We start from the raw sequence: 21,956 nt of genomic DNA on the forward strand, positions 1-21,956 counted from the left end.
GGAGTTGCGCTCTCTAAAAAAGTATCGTCCTTGTGTGGACATACGGGGGAGACTTCGTATTGAAGGTCGTTTGAGTAAGTCTCCCGAAATAACTGTCGATGCGAAGCATCCTCTTATTTTGCCTTCGAGGCACGCATTGACACGGCCAGTTGTCCTTGGCGCTCATTGTGATAGCTATCACTGTGGTGTGCAACAGACACTGTTATCTACTCGTCAACGTTTTTGGATTGCAAATTATGGTAATTCCTCGGTGAATCATTATTTGCATGACTGCGCTCCATGTGCCTTAGAGAAAGCAAAGCCTATCAGGCAGCTTATGTCGGATCTACCGTTACCACGAACCACGGCCTACAACAAACCCTTCTTCAATAGTGGCGTAGATTATTTTGGTCCAATGACGTTTGTGGAGGGGAGAAGCCAAAAGAAAGCATGGAGATTGTTATTTACCTGCCTTGCGAGTAGAGTAATCCATGTGGAACTTGTGACGTCACTATCTTACAGTGAATTTGTTTTAGCATTTACCAGATTTGTAGACTTGCGTGGATCTATACGTAACATGTACTCAGATAACGGGACCACATTCCAAGCGGCAGCTAAAAGACTTCCAGAAATTTTGGAGTCTTCTGAAATTAAAACTTCTTTGCGAAAAAAGGGAATTAACTGGGAGTTCATTCCTCCGTATGCCCCGGCCCAGGGAAGGGCCTGGGAAGCAATGATCAAGCAATTCAAAATTGCCTTTTTCCACGTTATTGGGAACTCATCACGGAAACCCAACTTTGTTGAACTTCTTACATTTACGGGTAGTACCACAAGAATAGTCAACGAAAGACCTTTAGTCCCTGTCTGTGATGACCCTAAGGATTCTACTGTTATCACCTCAGCCGCACTCCTTAACCCATTCTTGAGCCCACTTTCATCAGTAGGAAATCCTCATGACCGAGATGAGTTACGGAGAGACTATAGGTATAACCTGGCTCTGTCTCACAGTTTCTGAGAGAAATGGATCTCTTTCTATTTACTTTCCCTGCAGGGTATAGAAAAAAGTGGGCCAGTTTGGGGAAAAACCTACAGCCTGGCCAATTAGTGGTGGTTGGTTATCCAGAAGATATAACTAAGAGAGGGAAATACCGTCTGGGGAGAGTCCATGAGATCATCTCCCAAATTAGGAATGGAAAACCGATTGTCAGGCGCGTCAGGGTGGCAGTCTCAGTGGTGGATGAGGCATCGGGTGAGGTCAAAGTGGATCTGGTCCTAAGGGATATATCGTGCGTTGCTCCTGTGGGGAATGCTTGACTGCGTTCTGAACCCGGCCCCGCCCTGGTCTGTTGTTAGCGGGTGTCGTGGAGGCATCTGTACCACCCTTGCCTTTCATTTAAATTTGTAGTGTATTGTAGATATGTACCGCGCAAATCTGTTTTTAACCTGCGTATTTCTGTGTCATCCGGAGGGCCCCAATATGCGTAACTCAACAGCATGTCCTAGTAACGTATACTTTACAGCAGTGGTTCCCAACCTTTTTGTTGTCACGGACCCCTTTAGACAAATTGTTAATTCTGCGGACCCCTACCTAAATTTTGCCTGAAACTCAATTAACATACTATTGACTATTTTAATAATTATGCTACTCAACTACTGTACTGTGTCATATTGCATTGCCGCTACGACTCCTGCGGCAAATATCAGGTTAAACAGTTGCTCAAATAAGAAAATGAATCAATTGTTCAAGAAATGTCAGCAGTATTTGGATATTAAGGTGACCCAAAGTGCCATGCCAAAACTTTTTCAACGTAAGCAAATTTAGTGAGAGGGCTGTTGTTGCCTTTCCTGAACTAAACGACTGAACTCTGGTTGAGTTTTTGACAACGCATGTCATCTTCAACGTCCAGGCGATTTCGATGTTTAGTTTTTATTGTAACAAGAACTGAGAATCCTGCCTCGCAAAGGTAAGTGGTTATGAATGGTAACAAAACAATAATCTCTTGCTTTGCCAAGAATGGGTAGGTTTGCTGTTGTGAGCACCAAAATTCTTCGACAGTTTTTGAATGAAAGTCAATGCGTAATAACTCTTTTGATCTCAAATCAATTTGGTCATCTTTACTGAGATCGTCATCGCTAATGTTGTTCAAGTCAAAAAGAAAAGGATTTCGAATCCATGTTTCAACTTCGTTTGGCAGGTGTTCTAAATTAAAATAACGTTGAAATGAGATTTGCAGGGTTTCCAAGTGTGCGCAAAAATTTTCTCTCATAGAGATCAAAAGAGTACATTCTTTTTGAGTTTCATCCATCAAGATAAGATATTCTAGCATTGGAAAGTTAGCGTAATTACCTGCTTCCAATCTGCGTTTCCAAACCAGCAACTTGGCTAAAAACGCTTTCAGTTTTTCAGCTGCATCAATTATTGTCACACCTGGTCCTTGAATGCCACAATTAGCATTGTTAATATGACCGAAAATATCGGCTAAGTAGGCCATGCCGTATAGAAAATTTTTACTCTCAAACAATTTTGAGAGGGGACTTCCTTTTGCTTTTCAAATCGACATGCGTTGTGGTAGATGTAGTTTAAGGTCAATGTAGGCCTACACACTGTAGGCAGCAGCATAGATTTATTTTAATGCATACCGGTACAGTTTATTCTCGCGGCTTGAGCTTGACACATTTTCATTTAAAGAGAGAAATGAAAGTGAAAAGTTCGCTGTTTGTTTTTCTCCAAAATTCATCAAGGTAATCACGGACCCCCAAATGCTTTCTCACGGACCCCCAAGAGGTCCGCGGACCCCAGGTTGGGAACCACTGCTCTACAGCGATCTCAGTGATTGGCCTCATTATAAGTAGCTAGTTAGTTACTGTGTAATGCATTTGATTTGTTTGCTCTTGTGTGTTTCATGCAAATGATGTAAATACTAATCGTGTAAGTTATCGCCAGCGATCTCAGTGATTTGCGTCATCATAAGTAGCTAGTTAATTATTGTTTAGTGCCTTTGATTTGTTTGCTACTGTGTGTGTCTCGTGAAACTAACGTAGATGTAAATGGTTAATCGTGTAAGTATTCGCCAGGCCATTGTGGCCTGGGTATCCCAGTGCCTTGCACTGCTATAAAGGATAGTCACCGTTTCTGTGTAGCTTTGAGAGAAAGAGAGAGAGAGAGAAACCTTTTATTTCGTCTGTTGCGACAATAGTACTGTACAATTATAAACAATACAGATGTTGATGTAGGCTACATACTTTCTGTGTATTGCATTTCGGGAATCGACCCTCCTACTTCAACTTTGTTTTTAATTATGTGCCATAATTAGGGGCCGCAATGTTCCGGCGGGTCAATTGCCCTCTTGTTTAGAATTGAAATTGTGATGAAGTTTTGTTGACATTGAATTTGCGTTGTTTTTGTGTTCTGCGTGATGTGGCTTGCCTGGCTGCAAAGAGATTTCACAACTGATTGTCGCTTTTTGCTGCGTGCCGGGAGCCGTTGTTTCTGGTCACAGTTTTGCCTTTGTGTTGGGTTCAATATTTAGTAAAGCAAGCTAGAGGAATGTGCGACTTTGGATTTAAGTTAAATCGTTTAGAATTAAGTGTGTACAAAATTTCAGCTTTTATCCCAACTCACTGAATCAAGTCATACGCAATAAATAAAAATACCAGAAACGATTGCAAGCATGGTTGAGGCAGGAAGAGGAAGGATTGTAGGATCGCATTGAGCCCCTACTCTCGTAACCATCCATAGTACTTATTAAGATAGATGGGTACATTTTAAATTTGAATAGTTCAGGTTGAGAATAGTGGGTACAATTTGCCTGAATTTGCGTTATTGTGATGCAACAATGCGAAATCCAAGGCTTTGCCAGCAAGCTGAGTGTGAGTGTGAGTGTGCGGCGATACGTGTGTAACGGTTTGCCCACTGATTTCTCTTTGTGGTGCAATCCTTGACCTTGTGGTATTATCACATACGCCGTCAAGGCTCAAGGATTGCCCACGAGATGCGAGAAGTTTACTTTTTACACCACGCAGTTCAGGATAAAGTGCATAAAGTAAACACTTGTAGTAATATTCTTTGCAATGCCATTAAAGTTCGTTAGTTACTAACTGTTAGTCAATATTCTTACCACGTAGTAATGAAGTCTTAATTCAAACAAAAGACCATTAATTTGGTTTCAGCTTATTGGGAGTTAGGGTTGATTGTTTTACGACCCATGGTGTACTTAACGGGAAAAAGATTATGAATGCCTGGTGTAAAATAAGAAAACATCATAAAAACATCAATATCATGTGATTCTAGAATCATAGGCTCTCCGGTCCGGAGGCTCAAACAACGGCGACTAGAAACCAAATATGTCGTTTGTGATGAACTTTTATAGCGCAAATTGAATACATTTAGAAATCAAAAATCTTTGTTGAAATCAGAACAAACAGGAAACTGCAGGTTACAGGTTAAAGTTTGTGAGATTTTAACACTTTTTGAAGAAGAGAAGATCAAGTTGTCGCGTTGAACAATAACTTACATTTAAAACCTCAAAAATCATCCGTTCATATGAGTTATAAAAACAAAGTAGACCACTATGGCCTAATTGCTATCCTACCGAATCCAAAATACCTTCATCCACATTCTTTTCTTCATATTCCAACGAGTCGAGGTAAGACTGCCGCAAAAACATAATTTTGTTATTCATTGCGCTGTTTCTATACTTTAATACTCTGCAAACGAATAAGCATGTTGAGTTATTTCATAATTAGGCTTATGAAAAGTTGAAGTACGGTAGGGGTAGCTTTATGTAGGAAACTTTCTATGGAAGGAACTTTGGTTTTTGCACAAAGCTACTACAAACTGTATATATGTTAACCTATTTTTACTTTAGGCTACAACAGATACAAATGCTGGCCGATGACATTTTGTAGCCCATGAAATGTCACAAAATGTAGGTCTGTAAGTAGTAATATTACAAGAAAAGCGGAAAAAAGTACCGTCCAAGAAAGAAAACAAGTTTCCTGATTGTTAAAAAAAGTTTTGAAGAGCAAGTTAGCAATAGAAAAGTGTGTTGGAAGGCTATACGCCTTCGCTAAACAGTAGAGCTGAGGATTTCACTCATTATAAAAAAAGATAGTTTTTCCGATTTTGGATCCACAAGTCGACCCGACGAAGCATCTGAGAAGGTTGTTTCTAAATGATGCTTTGGCACGAACTGACTAACAGCGTTTTTTCTATGTAAGTTGTCGATCCAGGGTCACTCCTAGGTATGTTGCACAAGGGTCGTGTCCGATATGGATTCCAACAAGGACTGTTCGTAGCTGACTTCCAGCTTCCTTGTTGTCGAGGTGGAATGGAATGATGGTGGTTTTAGCTGTGCTGAGTTACTATTTGCTAGCTGATGATTCTTCAAAAACGATGGCATTGAAACATACATCAATTTTGAAAAGTAGCCTACTTTGCTAATGAAATGAAGCAGCCTAACGCATACGAAAATAAATTACAAACGGACAAGTATCGTTTAAACTAGTCCTCCATTCAGAATCTCCTTCATAGGTCCGTTTCAGTCTGGTTTTTGGGTCCGTTTTGCCTAAACAGAAGTCTATGCTTCGCATGGAACACACACATTTTTTTATTAATCTCGAAACTAAAAAACTTCAACTGTTTCTAATTAATAAAAGTTTTTCCCTTGAACTGAATTAGCAATAATCAACTTAAGATTTACTTCAAGTTTTGTAGCTAACATCAGGTGTCATTGGGCTTTTCTTACATCTATACAGTATTCTCTAAGAAACATTTTCTTCCCTCACTACAGTAGTTTGTTTAACTCGAATATGCCTCATATTTCAACAAAAACGTTTTCTTGGCGATCATCACAGTTCAGCAAAAGCCATGGTGGTGCTATTATTTTCTCTCTTTTGAGAAAAATACGAGGTATGTTTTGCCCCAAGTGTCCGCTTTGCCCTACTGTATTCTACTTGCATTTACTGAGTAGTTCTAGCGTGGATGTTGTAAGGATTGAAACTGTTGCGAAAAGTAATAATTAGGCTACAAAGAATGAAAATGATCTTTCATTCCGCATCAACATATCAGTTCCATAAGGGCAAAATTAGCCGAACCAAACACAAACATTAAAAGTGGGTATAGTGGAGCCCCAAGAAACCTGAAGTAATGAAAGAAGATCCTGCACAAAAAAAGTTATAGGTTCCGTGTAGATTCATAACAAAATAACAACAAGTTTAGGCCTATTTTAATTTTAGCTTAAATATTTTACAATAAAATGTAGCAATGCGGATCCCCGTTGCTGTGTGACCCGCATTGCACAGGCTGTAGTTACGACCCTGGCTATTATATTTGTTTAAATTTGAACCTGTAATTCAGATAGCTTCAATACGTTATTCACCATCCCTTGAATTGCATCAGACAATCGAAGAGGGTTGATGTCATCATTTTGACTTCGAGCAAAATTCTTCCAATATACGGCGATGAGCATAGAAATAACGATTGTCTTCATTTTCACCTTGGCTTTATCTGCAATATGAAAACTTCTCAATCTAGAGTTTCGAATCTTCCCATTTTTATATTTAAAAAAAGATCAATAAAATTGCAGAGGAGCTATACAATTGAAATTTGTTTCAGTTAGGTGCATTTGCGTCCACAGATAAATAGAGTGGACTCAGTTTTGAGTCGGTGTAATCGTGAGTTTGATAGCCTAAAGTCACTAAGCTTATCCCTGCTTAACACTCAGCACAGCATTGAAGAAACAAAGTTAGGGTTGGCGAGCACTGTAGATGCAAAATAAAAGAACTTCTTCCCTTCTCTCCCTCTACTATTCGGCTGCGGTAAAATATTCAATCTTGCAAAGCACTGAAAGTGACAGCAACGTTTCGGCCATCTGCTGTGAGAGAATATTTTGGGCCCGGTACAAATGAGATCCTCGGAAATCAATCTAGAGTCTAGACACTTCTAAGAAAAACACACCACATTCAAAAAATACGCGGTGATTTCCACGTTTCCTAGCTCCTTGGAAAGATTTCAGCCCCCTAAACTCATCCCCTGCCCGGGTCTAAAAGTACCCCATGGACCGCCCTGTCAACGCTACTGGCTATGAATACAGTGCTTTGTCAATACGCACAATTTATACTAGCTTATGCATTACAAATTGATTGTTGCAAAAATAAAAGAACAATTTATAACACAAACTGATCAGCCCGTTTAGCTGTAATCTAACGCATGTTTTATTTAGCCGATAGACTACAATCGAGCCCAATTGAGCCCAATTTAAAAGTAGCTCAAGTTAAACGTTTAATTAAACTCTAGCTTACTACTTAATCCAAATCTGTTGCAGCAACAGAAAAATGAAAGTAGCCCACAGTAAACTTATTGTTTAACTTTGGTTATCAACTTATCATATTTGCTATTTGATAAAGTTTAGGCTAATTTATAACAAAATTCATGTACATTTTCCTTTCTGAATATACTATCGTAATCTTACAGTAGCCTGATAATGTATTTTGCAATCTTACTTTTGTAGCTCAGTTTGGGATCAATTTCCTGAGTGGTAGAAGTTGGAAAGCATTATTTTTACAAGCACAGTACGTACTGAACTGAATATGACATCATAAACGATTTTTATTGTAGCCTACTATGGTCAATGGTCATGTTACCGCAACACAACAAATAACTTTTTTTTGCAGTAGGCTTTGCTGCATAATCTTATTTGTGTAACATGCCTGTTCCACGCTTACGCACAGTTCTTTCCAGTTATTCTGGTATTTAACTGTAAATATTGTTGCGGTTGAAACGTGCTTTGAGGTTATTGAGCAAAGTGAGGCTCTGTTTTCCACGAGCTCATTTTCCTTTTATCTTTCTAGAAAAAGCAGTGTGTTCTAACTATTAAAATTCAAAGAAAATGAAGGGGTGTACCAACAAACATCTATAGGATTGGCCCATGATACAAGAGAAGGATCCCCAGAGGATACAAACTGATATGAATGAATCAACAAGTGAATAAAAAAATAACAGTTAACCTCTCAAGTACATGTAGCTCCACACAGAGTGAAATTTACATGCCTTTTGACTCTTTTTTATTTTTTTAAAAGTATTATTGACTCAAAAAGAATGTCTGAAAAGACATTACGAAAAGCAACTACGGACAAAGGCCAGTGTTTCGATCTTCCGATCTCTTCAGCGTAGTAAAGTGAAAGTAGAAAGTTTTCTTGAAGCGTTTTTTTCTAGTTTTTATTTTTAACAAATTCCTGCTATTTCTTAGCACAAATTCTCTTAAAAAATCACACCTTCTAATTGGCTGTAAAACTACGTTTCGCTGAGGTCCAAAATTAAAACTTAAATCCAGTCTCATTGTCTCACAACAATCACTCAAGTTTCAAATCATCATCTCAACCAACGCTTCAAGAAAACTTTCTACTTTCACTTTACTACGCTGAAGAGATCGGAAGATCGAAACACTGGCCTTTGTCCGTAGTTACTTTTCGTAATGTCTTTTTAGACATTCTTTTTGAGTCAATAATACTTTTAAAGAAATAAAAAAGAGTCAAAAGGCATGTAAATTTCACTCTGTGTGGAGCTACATGTACTTGAGAGGTTAACTGTTATTTTTTTATTCACTTGTTCTAACTATGTTCCTTTCTTATAACATGGCCAAAAAACTTGTTTATCGCATGTTTTTCAATGGGGTTCTGGTTTGAGTTAGTAGTTTTCATTTGCTTTGTGGCTGATGTATGATATTCGTTGCATTAAAAAAAAAACAAAAAAAAACACACACGTTAGCGGCGTTTAACTATTTCTGTGTTTTTTTGCTTAGCGTCCAGGTTTCACATCCATACAGCAAAATAGAAAAGATCTATAGCCTACCACGTTAACACAAGCTTCTTTGTTGTGAATTGTAAATTTTTGTTTTCAAGAATATATGCAGTGTTTTGAAAAGCCTGTTTCGCTTGAGCAATTCTTGTTTTGATCTCTTTTGCATTTACCATCACTCGTAATGAACGATCCAAGGTATTTAAAAGAGTTGACTTAGATCTATAATTACCTAAAAAATTCTTCATATGTAGCATTCTACTTGTATTTTACTTGCTGGCGAAACTTGTCCTAATTTTAGGCAATGAAAATATGGTAGGCCTCGTATTATCAAATCTGGCAGCCCGAGAAAAAGTTTAGACATTCCTGCTCTAACGGTTCTATCCTATCAATTGATATTACTGAAAATAAGAAAAATATTGCAAACACACCAGCTATTCCATTTCTTTAGCATTACCAAAAAAAAAAGAAAAAAACAGCAAAGTAACTAAAGGGAAACTGGAAAAATAACTAAAATGTAATTTGTCGAAGCTTGACGTTGTCGTATCGAGAAAAGAAAAGCAGCTTACTCGATGACTGATGTAGTCTTCCGCTGCTTTCTGTCTGTTGTGGTATCTAGTTGTTATGGTTCTATTTTATTCATATTTTGTATATTTGTACCGTGCTATTCTCGCAACAGAAAGAAAAAAATTCTCTCCGTCTTTCATTCATTGCTTTGTTTTTGGAAATCTTTGCTGACTCACACACAGAATGATGACATCATAAAAAGTAACTGTCAATGCACAATCAAAAGTTTTTATGCAGCCAACTTTGGTGCCATGAAAGCAATAAATTTCCCCGTCAGGCAGAATTTCATTGAATTGGAAGCGTAGTCTTGAAAGCTATTGCATACTAGCAAGGTAAGTGATGAAAGTCGACGGTGTTTTATAAAAAAATATTTTAAGGACGTCTAAATTCTTTGGAATGTGTAAGACAAAACTGTGCTTCAGTTTTGATTCAGAGGAATAAATGTTTGGTATGAATGGTTTAGGCTACGTTTAGTTGAATTCATTTTCGTAAGTAATAAATCTATAAGTTTTGTAACTTTTAACTTAAAATTAGTTTTCTTTTGAAGGTTTGGTCAGGGTTAGAGCAGTGGTTCTTGACCGGGGTGCCTCCAGCTATTTCTCACATTCATTTTTTATCTGTCTTCAAATAGTTAGCTAAGATCATTGTTGCTAATACAATTCTCATGTATGATTGTTTTTGTGACATCGTTTTAATGGCTTTTTGGTCATTTACCGTATCTTTATATTTTGTAGTCATAAATTCTTAGTACGGCACCCTTTTATTGTTGCATCTTTGAGATGTCGCAGTCAATGTCTGTACAAGGTGTGGTGAATGTCGATTGCAGTTCAGTAGGTCATAAGTAAATGCTGCGCACGGAAAGGTTTTTGCCCATTTTGCCTGTTAAGGGAAGAACAGTAGGCTACATTAGTTCAGTTTTACACTGACTTCGTGCAATTATTTTACAGAAATTTTGATTGTTTGTAAACTATTTTGTAAAAATTAAAATCTTCGTGTTTCAAAATAGTCGCACGAAGCTTTCCAAATAAAACATTTAAAACACAAACGGCTTACGAATGACGAGTACTCGTGTTCCTACGAAAAGCATAGTATGTGGCCCCAGGTTTATACAAACCTTCTGTAGATGTGAACAATCAAGTTTCAAGAGTTTGTTTAAGCAGATTCAAGAACTCAATCATTTATAGTGTAATAAAAGCTTGTTTGGATTAAATTGTGACTTAGCTTACATAAACTCGAAATAAAATTTCGTTTGCTTTTATGAATGTGATCTTTCTTTTCCATAAAATAAGTTTTAAACGCACGATCAAATTTTCAGACATCTATACTTTCAACAATGATGCAAAGTTTTGGTCCTTTTTTATTGATGCTTCATTTGCAACATGTGACGAGTCACCACCTTTCTGACGTCACCACAAGAGAGTTAACAGCCAGTGTTCGAGATGTTTTTGAAACATTTTTACAAGCTGAAGCAATGCAGGTTATTTTTACTATGGTATCCTATCGGCTATGACTATGTTAACATTACCAACACCAACGTATGAATTTGTTGCTACTGTATTGCATCAGTAGGCTACTCTAGCCTTTTTCTGCTGATTGTATAATAATAACTCATCTATGAGCAGTGATGGGCATTATCGGCGATAATTTACCGGCGATAATTATCGGCGATAAATTTTTATCGCTTATCGTTATCGCTCAATTATTTTTTCAGTTATCGTTTATCGTTATTGCCAAAGGCAATATTTGATTATCGTCGATAACCGCCGATAAATTTTATTTCGGATCAACACACAAGTGGAAAAACCATAAAAAGTAATATTTTTACTAGCCACCTAGTTAATGAAACTAAAATTGAAACCAGTTCTTCTTCAGTGCCTGAAGTGTGTGTGCACAGGTTGTTGTCAGGGGATGGAGCACGCCCCCCTGCAGCGACGGCCTTGACAACACAATAATTCTTAGAGTTGCAAATTGCAATGCAATGAAATGCATGCAACAATTCGCTTGTTGTTTTGCTACAATCGGCAATCGTGAGTGAATTTTACAATTAAAATGTAAGCGCAACTCTGATTGCAGCATCGTGCATTTTACCGCACTTTTCAAGATCAAGACTCTGGAGAGTGGGATTTTAATGCATAGGCTTAGATTAAGGGCGTAGCAAGTTAAAAGTTGTTCCTGTTTAAAGTTAAAGAAAATTAGCCATGCAGTAAGCATGAAGTAGATAGGCTATGCATGACCGTCGAGAAAAGATGCAAGAACAATACAGTAGACCTATAGTTCAGTGCTCTCGCCAGAGCGAAAAAAGTAGGGAGGGGGGCACCTGCCCAAAGTGAGAGAGCACCAAAATGTTAACCCAATGAACAAGTCATAAAAAAAGCCGGTCACATAATAAACGCCATAAGTTTTCGTGGGGCAACAATATTACGAATGCGGAATGGTAATTTTGCAAATCAAAGTTAACAAACAACTAATCAACATAATAAGAAATCGGTTTATAAGGTGAGGCCACAGAGACAAAAAACGTAACAAATATTAGCCTCGTGAATTTGAATAAAAAATCATTTAAAATTCAGCCAGAGAACTGGGGAAGCGCTGCAAACTCACTCAGTGAAATCCGAGGATCGAAAGCTCAGGGATTTTATCAGAGAGTTTTTGGCATTAAATGGCTAATTTTAACATTGAAAATTCCGATATTGTTGTTTCGATATAAATTTCGTTTGATTTTGCATTTTTTGGAATTTTTTCAATTATTGCTGACTTTGCTGTAAACAGCCTTTGAAGCAGAAAGCAAAATACAAAGTTTGAAATTTTTTATGGTATTTTCATTTGATTTAATTATTTTGCCTACTGCACGTAAGCGGCAGTGTAACTCAATTGATAAAAGCATCCAACTGGTATCTGAAGGTATAATTATAAGCACGGCGGTTACCTCAGTGGTTTGATTCTGGATCAAGAGGTTGAAGATTCGATACCCACTGCCGCTGTTGCGATTCTATTCATGCATAACTTACAAAATGTTTTTTCTCTTTACAGTAGCCTATATATTATGTTCGATTTTTCGTCATGTTGATGAAAACAGTTCGTGCTGCATGGGATGGGGCAGCGCTAATCAAGAAAAAAAAATTATCGTTATCGGACATTATCGGCGATAATTTATCGTTTATCGTTATCGCTTAACTTTTTTTTGATTTATCGTTTATCGTTATCGCTTTAGGCATTTTTCGTTTATCGATTATCGTTATCGCTTAACTGAAAAATGAGTTATCGCGCCCAACACTGTCTATGAGGTATACAAATATACATTTTGAAACATTCTATTTGAATTTTTATTTGAAAAATTCTATTTGAATAAGACCTTCTGATGATCCGTTAGGTGAAACAATTTGTAAAGGCTTCAGATAGTAATAACTATATTTGATGTAATTCGCTCTGCTTTGCCTCTTTGCTTGGCATTGAGCACTTTTTGTAGTATTAATAGTTTTCATTGTTTTAATATACATTTTGACGTTTTTAAAAAACACGAGCGTCATCAGAAAAGCGTAATCTGTTAGTCGTTATTGTATATTAATTTTTAGTTAATGTTCTATAAAATATTAAATACCAGTTTTTTGCAACTCGTTGTAGATATTAATTTTATCGCAGATTATATTATATATATGGAGAAACAAAGTAGACAACATCACAGTAAATCAAAAAAATCAATTTGTTTGTAAATATTGATTTTTCTGATTCAGTATGATACTGTCTACTTTGTTTCAAACATTTTATCACACTACGCATTCTAATCCGGTCATCAGTGAAATCATAAAAAGATGTGATAAAAAGTTTAATAACGGAGTTTTGTTTTGAAATTTTATGTGGGGATATATCTTTAGCCTAACCTTAACTCACACAAAGCTGGCCTGGGATCCCTGCTCAGCACACCACATCTCCATCGATTGCAAAATATCGCAAAGGACAAAACAGAATGGAGATCCTATCAACCTTGTTGAAAGACTGATCGAAGCCAGTGGATGCCAAACGATTTAGCTACACTGGCGGCGGAGACAGTTACAATAATAATAACTCACACATTACTGCAGATAATATGGGTCTGTGGAAACTTCACAAGTTTAACGTCGTATAGTTGTTATCTACTTTTCTAAATTTTGTTTTGTGTCTTTAAAAATGATTTCAGTTGTATGTAGCCTAATGTGTGGACGTCGCTAAAATGGCATCTGGACTCTAGGCCTCATCTTGCACTGCAAACAGGATTGCCATATTGGCGATTGTAAAGCCAAATTTTATAAATTTGAACGGTTTTAATGCGTTTGGCAGGCTACTTTGACTTCGACAGTTTGATACACTTTTTATAATTTTTTTCAGCATTGTAAATAGTTTAGTGCTTTATCAATTGTAAACTATGCTTTATCAATGCGCAGTAGCCTATTGACAACACATCAGGTTTGAAAATGCAACTTTTCTCGAATCTTGATAATGCTTTTCATAATATCGCTATTTAGGCTGATTTTATCAACAGCATGATTACTACCACAGCCTGAGGAGTTACGACCGTGCCATATTTTAATCTGAAAATGTATGAAGAAAACATAAATTTTCTAAAATTTGGACTTAAAACAGCCAATTTGGCAACTCTGTTTGCCGTGCAAGATAAGGCCTAGCGTTTGGCTTCCAGACCAGATACTACTACAGGGAGGTCCAAGCCTTATGTACACAAATTCAGTCCATGTAGACTGGAGCTATAGCCTACATACGTAATTAAACAAAATTAGGTCAAGCGAAGCGTTTTTACTACTTGTTCTTTCACCAGGAGTATTTGGATGGATTGAATTACGTCATAGAAGACCAGGATGACGACGCTGTAACTAAAGTAAGGTGTAGTCAGTGATTTTTAAATACTGTTACGCAGAACAAATCACAAGAGCTTTGCATTTGTCTTTCTGCAATTCCTGACCAAATGTCAACCTTGTGGTTAAACGAAACAGGCCCAGATATCACACTGAGAAAAGCTGAAAGTGAATAAATTATTGTTGTGTTGTTTATTTTATTGCATCATTATAAAATTCATTTTGTGTTCGGCAAGATTATTTTAATGCTTAAAGTCTTTCGTGACTCAAGAAAGGTAGAAAAACACTGGTAGTCTACAGTGTCTGACCAGAAATATTAAAATTTCTCACCCATTATACATACTTTACAACATTATTATTAACTCGACATCATCAAAATTATTTGCGTAGGCCTACGTTCATCACCATCATTACTTGCCCACATCGACCACAAGGGCTTCTCATGTAGTGCCATTGCGTTATCCGTTCGTATTTGTGGCTTAGTGAATTTCAAATTTTTTCTATTGCCTGCAGGCAATTATGACAAGCCTACTGAAACGTAAGCGTTAGTTTGCTTTCTTTTTGTCTGTCATAACAAAAGGAAAATAGAAATATAAAAATTTATCGAAAGAACTGAAACCAATATTTAAAATTCGGCTGTTGGACTTACAATGGAAAAATATTCCCCCATCTTTTTACAATAAAATAACATCTAGTGATGTTTATAAACGAAATAACAATTTGATATTCCAAATCCTAATGTAGCCTACTTTTTCAATGTTGCAGTTATCTATGAAGCTCGAAAGTAAGCTTGGAGAGGTCGTAGGAGTTGTGGAGAGACTAAAAGATAAAATATTAGCAAGTTATGTGGAAAATTCTACTTCGCGTGATATGCCAGAATGCTGTTCTATCACAATCACTAGGCGAGACAAAAGATTTCGAGCTCCAGTGAGTTGCCTTATAGATATTTATTGCCTACAGCAGTGGTTCTCAACCTTTCTTTTGCTGGCATCACATTAAAATCACCAATCAATTCTGACATCTTACAGCGGCAGAAAAGCAATTGTCATCTTTAATTCAGAACGTTGCTATAAAGCCTGGCGAACAAGCATAGCTTTTTACGTCAATAAATAGCTAACCCTGGTGGTTCTGCATCCACGCACCCCCTGAGTAAAGGTCTCGCACCCCTTAGTGGTGCGTGTTTTTCTGAAAACTCCTGACCAACAGAGTAGGATTGTTGTGGATTTTAAGGTTCTGATCAGTCAAAGCTAAAATAAACTGGTGATAATCTCGAGATTTAGAAACCGTGGACGTGACAAAATGAGAACGAATATAATATATGCAGGATATATCGTGTAGAAAACGTTTAAAGCCTAACCCCTAAGCCTAAGTGAAAACTGAAAAAAGTGACGCACATAGTGGAACTGGAAAAACTGATCAAAACATATGATCCAAAAAAAGTAAAACATAGACAATGTTAAAGTTCGATTCTCGCTTAAGACACATGAATGTGCAATAAGCACCACTGATGATCCCAAGGGGTGAAACTGGATTATAACGTCATTTTCTATTTCTTCTCATACAACTTAATGTCGTGTATAAAAAAATAAAATAACTACAACCAACACTACAAAAAGCGTCCAATGCCAAGCAAAAAAGCCAAGCAGAGCAAATTATATCAAATATAATTGCTTGTCACCTAAAAGCCTTTACAGCCTGTTTCACCCTAATTGGGATCGTCAGAAGGATCTTATTCAAATAGAACTTCTAAAAACTTCAGTTCAGTTTGTTGTTATTTCTGACAATGACACCATGACAAAATTAGATGTACCCAAAGCTGTAAACATGTCATAGCCTAAACCAGATTAATGTAGCTGCTAGCCAAGTGAAATAAAGATTTTGTTTAACCCTTAACATACCAATTGGGGTCTCGTAGGGACCCCAAAGGTGATTTTTTTTATCTCCCACCTTAGCTATAGCAACAATTTTTCTCCTTATCTTTGTATGTGTCATAAATTTAAGCAAGTTCGGTATAGTGCAACAAAAATTAAAAGATTATTAGAAACATATGCAAGAAACAACATAACGTTACCTGGGGTCCTGATGGGGCATCACAAAATTAGATGTACGGTACCTAAAGCCGTAAACATGTTATAGCCTAAACCAGATGAATGTAGCTGCTAGCCAATTGCAATAAAGATTTTGTTTAAGAACATTTATGCTATAACAGTATTAACACAATTTTATGTTTCAGGTTGATGACACTACTGCTTGCTATAGAGAAAATTCACTATTAAGCAATAAAGTTTCTACGACTGCTGTGAACACATTAACAGAAGTTTTTATAGGAAACTTATTGCAAGTACCTTCACTAAAATGGCAGTACTTTTCGTCCGAAAATGGACTTGACATCTTATATCCATCATATAATACAATGAATTGTGATGGGGATACGAGTAGGTTCAGGTGTGTTGTGCTAACAATTTTGTGTTGTGTATTGTTGAATATAAAAAAATTGCCATCAGTTGCATACCCGTGTGGTGAGATCCTTGATACAAGCTTCGAAAGAGCGCTAGTTCGACTCTGCCCACGAGCATGCGGCTGTGTCTTTGGCAGGACCCTAGACAGCCACTTTATCTTGTCCTGATCTTGTCAGATCCGTACCCGATCTGGTAAAGATCTGTCCCAGAAAAAGTTGTTGTCTGTGACAGTCAATGGCATACCCGAAAGTGGACATGAAGATTGGCTTTTTGTTCACTTATTCCAAATCTTCAAATACCTGCATAAGCTTAACTACAAAATCGTGCTTATCTCTCGATTCTGCTTTTGTCTTTTGAGACCGTTCGCAAATGCTCTTCTCAGTTCGACACAATAACTCACTAGTCTCTGTTTTTGTCGTAAGTCTATACTTTTTGGCCCAACAGGCTGTTAAGTTTCAATTATAGTCTACACTCTGTTAAACTTTTTTTTTCTTTTACTTAAATTATCACGTGTTGCGCCTTTGTTATTTTTATTGCGTAGGCGTAATCTGTGTTTTAGAATTGCTTATTTTAGTAGAATGTAAATTTATTTTTGAAATAGTTGACGATGGTTGGTCGAGTAGCCGAAAACGTTTGGATGCCATGGTTTTGTTTCTTTGTATAATTATGTTGCTAGCTTGTGACATATCGTAACACTTAAATTGGATGCATTAATTCCAGTATTTTTAGACAGGTTTCATTAAAAAAAAGTTGATTTCAATCCCATTTTAAATACAACATTCAAGGAATTATCATAGTGAAAAGAGAGTTTGAAGTAACAATGGTTACATGCACTACACACTCCGGCATTGATAAATCCCTAGACGTTTTTATATTTTTAAACTCTTCAAGGAAATTATTTTCAAATTATAATATTCTCTTTCGATATTATGTCGAGGTAGGCTACGCAAGCCAATTTCTTGGGGAGTCATTAGTTTATTTATTAATTTTTGTATCTCAAATAGTCAAATATGCAGAGGACTACCTTGTTTAAGCTATAGGCTACACTCAAGCATCTTTTCTTCAGCATTAACATCAACTAATTTTTTACTTTTAATAGAGTTGTTTACTTTTTGTAGACCTTGGTATATTCAAGCAATTTCCAGCAAACCGAAACGAGTTGTGGTATTAATTGATAAAAGCAGATCTATGGCTACAATTCACAACGGAGTATCACGATTAACATCCGCCCAACAAGCTGCTAAGTATGTCGTTTCCTCATTGGGTCCTCTTGATAAGGTAAATCTAGACATTGTGTCTTTTAAGCAACATGATCAAACCAGTCTTAGGTTACCAATTACTCCACCACGCATGTCAAATGCAACTTTAACCAACTGGGCTTTTGCTTATTGCTTCAAAGCTTCTTGATTGTTTTTAAAACGGCACAACTCCATGCTCTTTTCTCATTATTTTTTAATATTTTTTAGTAAACCTAACCTCACCAAATCAATGTACGTACAAAGTAATGACAGATGATTGCGATTATCAAATAACTAATATAGTAGGCTAGTGTTGCCTTTTCAAAATACTATCGGTACTTGGCTAATTTCTTTTAACTCACATGCTGACCAACATCAACCTTGCCATTTAATCCGTTTCAATATATTACGCCAGTGATTGTAGTTGGTATAAATTGGTTCATGCAAAAGTTGTTTTTTTTACCTGGCATGCGTTTAGACTTTTATTTACTTTTTTGTAAAATTCACTCTCAGACAAGAGTCTCAAACTCAAATTGCTCTGAGGGCCAAATAAATACTTGTGAATTAACCAGAGGGCCGCAATACCTTTTTGCATTGCGCAAAGTTAAGCCTGTCTTCCTAAATCACACCTCTCCCCGCCACCGCGGGTGTAGCAGGCCGGTTCATTGAAGTCTATGACTTTGCTATGTATATTATGCTTTCAGTATCGTTGTCAGGGGGTCCAGGGGTTACTTTTGGAACCAGGCCCTAGATAATTTCAAGTGTCGTTAAATTTTTCAAAGGACCCGAGAACACGAAGACACCACCCCATATTTGTTGGATGCAGTGCGTTGGACTTGGGGCCCAAGGACCTCATTAGTACCGGTCCTAAAATATCCTCTCAACGGCCCTGTGGGCTCATCTTGCAGTGCCAATTGTTTTGTACCCGTGCATTGTCAATTCTGATACAACAGTTTATCACCGTTCAATAAACAAAATAACAGTTGGGACGCAATAAAACATGGAGTTAAGAGCGTAAAATCGCAAAAAATTCAAAAAAAAACAAAGCACTAGGCCAAGATGACGTAAGCACTGAAATGATATAAGCACTAGCGACTAGATGACATTGGCATCGACGTACTCCACGCATAGTTCAACAAAATATAGGATACCGGTGAAATTCCAACTGATATGACAAAATCTATTTTCATTACAATCCCGAAGAAATCAGGCACAAAAGAATGCGAACAACATCGCACAATTAGTCTGATGTCCCATATTATTAAACTACTGCTGAGAGTCATCATGAACAGAGTTAGAAACAAATTACACCCAGAAATATACGAATGCTAATACGGGTTTATGCCTGATAAAGGAGCAAGGAATGCGGTCTTCATTCTGAAAAACCTCGCTCAGAGATCAATCAAAATGCAAAAAAAAACTGTACTTGTGCTTCGTCGACTATAAAAAAAGCTTTTGATAGAGTTCAACACAATGAAATGTTATGCATGCTCGACAGAATTGGAATTGACGACAAATATCTAAGAATCATTCAAACTTTATATTACAAACAATCAGCTGCTATCAGGATTAATGATCACTGCAGTGACTACACGTCCATTCAGAAAGGAGTAAGACATGGTTGTGTGCTATCACCCGACCTTTTCTCATTATTCAGCGAAATAAGTTTAAATCATATTGAAGATGAAATTGGAGGAAACAACATTAACCACATACGATATGCTGACGACACCGTTTTGATAGCCGACTCGGACGTAAAACTGCAGAGCATCTTAGATATTGTGTGTACGAAAAGCAAGATATTTGGCATGGAATTAAACAAAAAGAAAACAGAAACAATGGTCATAACAAAGAAAAAAGCAGCTGAAACTCCTAGTTGTAATTTATAAGTTAATGGAACAATTCTTAAACAGGTCCAAAAATTCAAATACCTCGGTACTATGGTGAATTGGGATGCAAGAGACAAAACAGAGCTCAACATAAGAACAGCCCAAGCAAAAGCAAGCTTCCAACAAATGAAACCAATTATTTGCAATAAAAATATCTCCTATAAGACAAGGTCTAGAGTTTTAAAATGCTACATTTATCTTGTTTTTTATTACAACTCTGAAGCCTGGAATATCTCAACAAGAATGGCTAAAAAAATTATGCTTTTGAAATGTGGTGTTTCCGTAGAATGCAACGCATTTCATGGCTGGCAAAGAAAACAAATAAAGAAATTTTACACCAAGTGAACCAAACCAGAACTCTGTCAAAAAAGTATGAAAACCAGACAATATAAATTTTTCGGCCATGTAATAAGAAAGCAAAAAGTGGAGCATCTCTCTTCAACTAGTAAAATTTTTAGAAAGCGGGCACCTGGCAGACAAAGACAAACACATTTGAAACAATTTAACGACAAGACAGAAACAATCACCTATGCAACATATAATAGGAATATTTGGTCTAAATCAGTGGTTCCCAACCTTTTTTTGGCTGTTACCCTATTCTCCACCCTGAAGTGAGCCAATTACCCCCACAATCAATTTTCAAAAACAAAAATGTTTATTGCTATGTATTTCAAAGGGCTAACTATGACAATCAAAATGCAATACAATACTTAATACAAGATAAAAATGCGTGGTAAACATTCAATGCGAAGGTCAGGCCTGGACTTCAGGCGCCAGCTTTGTGATCCTGGGCTTTGTGGTAGGCTACTGAGGACAATTCTTGTGTCGCTTTCGACATCCTGGCGATTGCGCTTCTTTGTCTTCCTTCCCAAGACAGTTAAAAATCCTTGTTCACAGCGATACGTTGTTGAAAAAGATGTCAGGATATTTAATGCCCGTGTCGCTAATGTTGGTGCGTCCTGGAGTCTGCTAAACCAGAAGGTTTCTAAGCCTTTCCCATTGAAATCAAGTTTCAACGCTTTGTTCATTCGGAGAGTGATAAATTCTTCTTTGGCCGAAAAGTCGTCATCATCCACCTGGCTGTCATCACATGTGAAGGGCTCAGTGCACCATTGAAAACTAGCCGTGTTCAAATTCGGAAAGTAGTTGTCCATCTTCTTGGCTAGCTGGCCTAAGTGGTCAGCTATGTCCTTCTTCAACGCCGCTGTCAACTCAAGTCCATTGTCTCCGAGATACATGTCAAACGTCTAAAACTGTGCTTCTTCCAACTCGCTTGTTCCACAATTTAACCTTTGCGATAAATGCTGCTCCGGCTACGTTGGTGTCGATCACAGTTACATTCTTGCCTTGAATTAAAAGATTGCCTTTGTTCGATTCACCAAAGATATCAGCCAGGTAGCACAGCTGGGAAATCCACTGTTGGTTAGAGAAGTATTCAGTCAAGTCGGACTTCTTTTCTATCAGAAAAACATGGACAGCCTCACGAAGTTCGACCAGGCGGGTTATCCTTTGCCATGAGACAGCCATCGTACTTCTGTGTGGTACAGTAATACTTCGTATATTTCTCCCATCTTCTTGCACAGTTCCTTGTAAAGATGACTGTTCCATTCCTTCGCTTTTATAAAGTTTACAACCTCCGGTTTCGTTACCCGCCGAAAACAGGCAAATTACCCCCCGGGGGTAATTTACCCCCAGGTTGGGAAACACTGGTCTAAATTATTCATCTGAGGCCGTCGATGCCTGGTTCAGGCAAGGCAATTGAAGAAGAAGGTAGGCAATAAAATGGAGCAACAATATGCTTAGGCTAAAAAGTCGAAGAAGTTTGATGGGCATTTTTGGATTTTTTGAGCAATCTTAGAGTGAATTTTATCTTATATTACTAGTGGATGAGAGTGAATTTTAATACACTGTTAATCGTTTGAGACCAATTTTGAGAGCATTAGATCCTTGTTTTAGGACTAGACCAATTTCATGATTCCCTATATGGACAGAATTAATGTTTTTAATAAAAAAAAATTATTCAAACGTTTTTTGCATGTCAAATGACACAATATGACGCAAAATTATTTTTTTATCAAAATTTTTTTAATTACCTTGATTTTTTTTAAACGTTACAAATCTGTCACTTTCGTCCATTTCAGGAAAGTGTTTGCTCAAAATCACAACAATAAAACAAGAGACAT

General features: G+C 37.1%; 2 protein-coding genes across 5 annotated transcripts in view; one reads left to right on the top strand and one right to left on the bottom strand.

Annotated features, from left to right (window-relative positions):
- LOC145770675 (VWFA and cache domain-containing protein 1-like) overlaps window positions 1–9,561 on the bottom strand; it is a 53,113-nt gene extending 43,552 nt beyond the window's left edge. Inside the window, exons 1-4 of one of the 4 annotated variants that reach the window (XM_082582369.1) lie at window positions 9,346–9,561; window positions 7,483–7,510; window positions 6,327–6,487; window positions 4,572–4,631 (exon numbers count right to left, since the gene is read on the bottom strand). In XM_082582369.1, the coding sequence (XP_082438495.1) occupies window positions 4,572–4,631; window positions 6,327–6,470 (204 nt within the window). In that variant the 5' untranslated portion in view covers window positions 6,471–6,487; window positions 7,483–7,510; window positions 9,346–9,561. Of the gene's footprint in view, window positions 1–4,571; window positions 4,632–6,326; window positions 6,488–7,482; window positions 7,511–9,345 lie in introns of those variants that run through there. The other 3 variants (XM_082582367.1, XM_082582368.1, XM_082582370.1) reach the window with 3 other exon arrangements.
- A 561-nt stretch (window positions 9,562–10,122) lies between these two features.
- The window catches only part of LOC145771115 (VWFA and cache domain-containing protein 1-like), a 37,000-nt gene continuing 25,166 nt past the window's right edge, over window positions 10,123–21,956 (top strand). Inside the window, exons 1-6 of the mRNA XM_082582855.1 lie at window positions 10,123–10,173; window positions 10,659–10,820; window positions 14,151–14,210; window positions 14,953–15,114; window positions 16,421–16,632; window positions 17,765–17,924. Coding sequence (XP_082438981.1) covers window positions 10,123–10,173; window positions 10,659–10,820; window positions 14,151–14,210; window positions 14,953–15,114; window positions 16,421–16,632; window positions 17,765–17,924 — 807 coding nt within the window. The remainder of the gene's footprint in view (window positions 10,174–10,658; window positions 10,821–14,150; window positions 14,211–14,952; window positions 15,115–16,420; window positions 16,633–17,764; window positions 17,925–21,956) is intronic.

The sequence above is a fragment of the Aplidium turbinatum genome, chromosome 5, assembly GCF_918807975.1.
Source record: "Aplidium turbinatum chromosome 5, kaAplTurb1.1, whole genome shotgun sequence".
In the NCBI taxonomy this organism is placed as follows: Eukaryota; Metazoa; Chordata; class Ascidiacea; order Aplousobranchia; family Polyclinidae; genus Aplidium; species Aplidium turbinatum.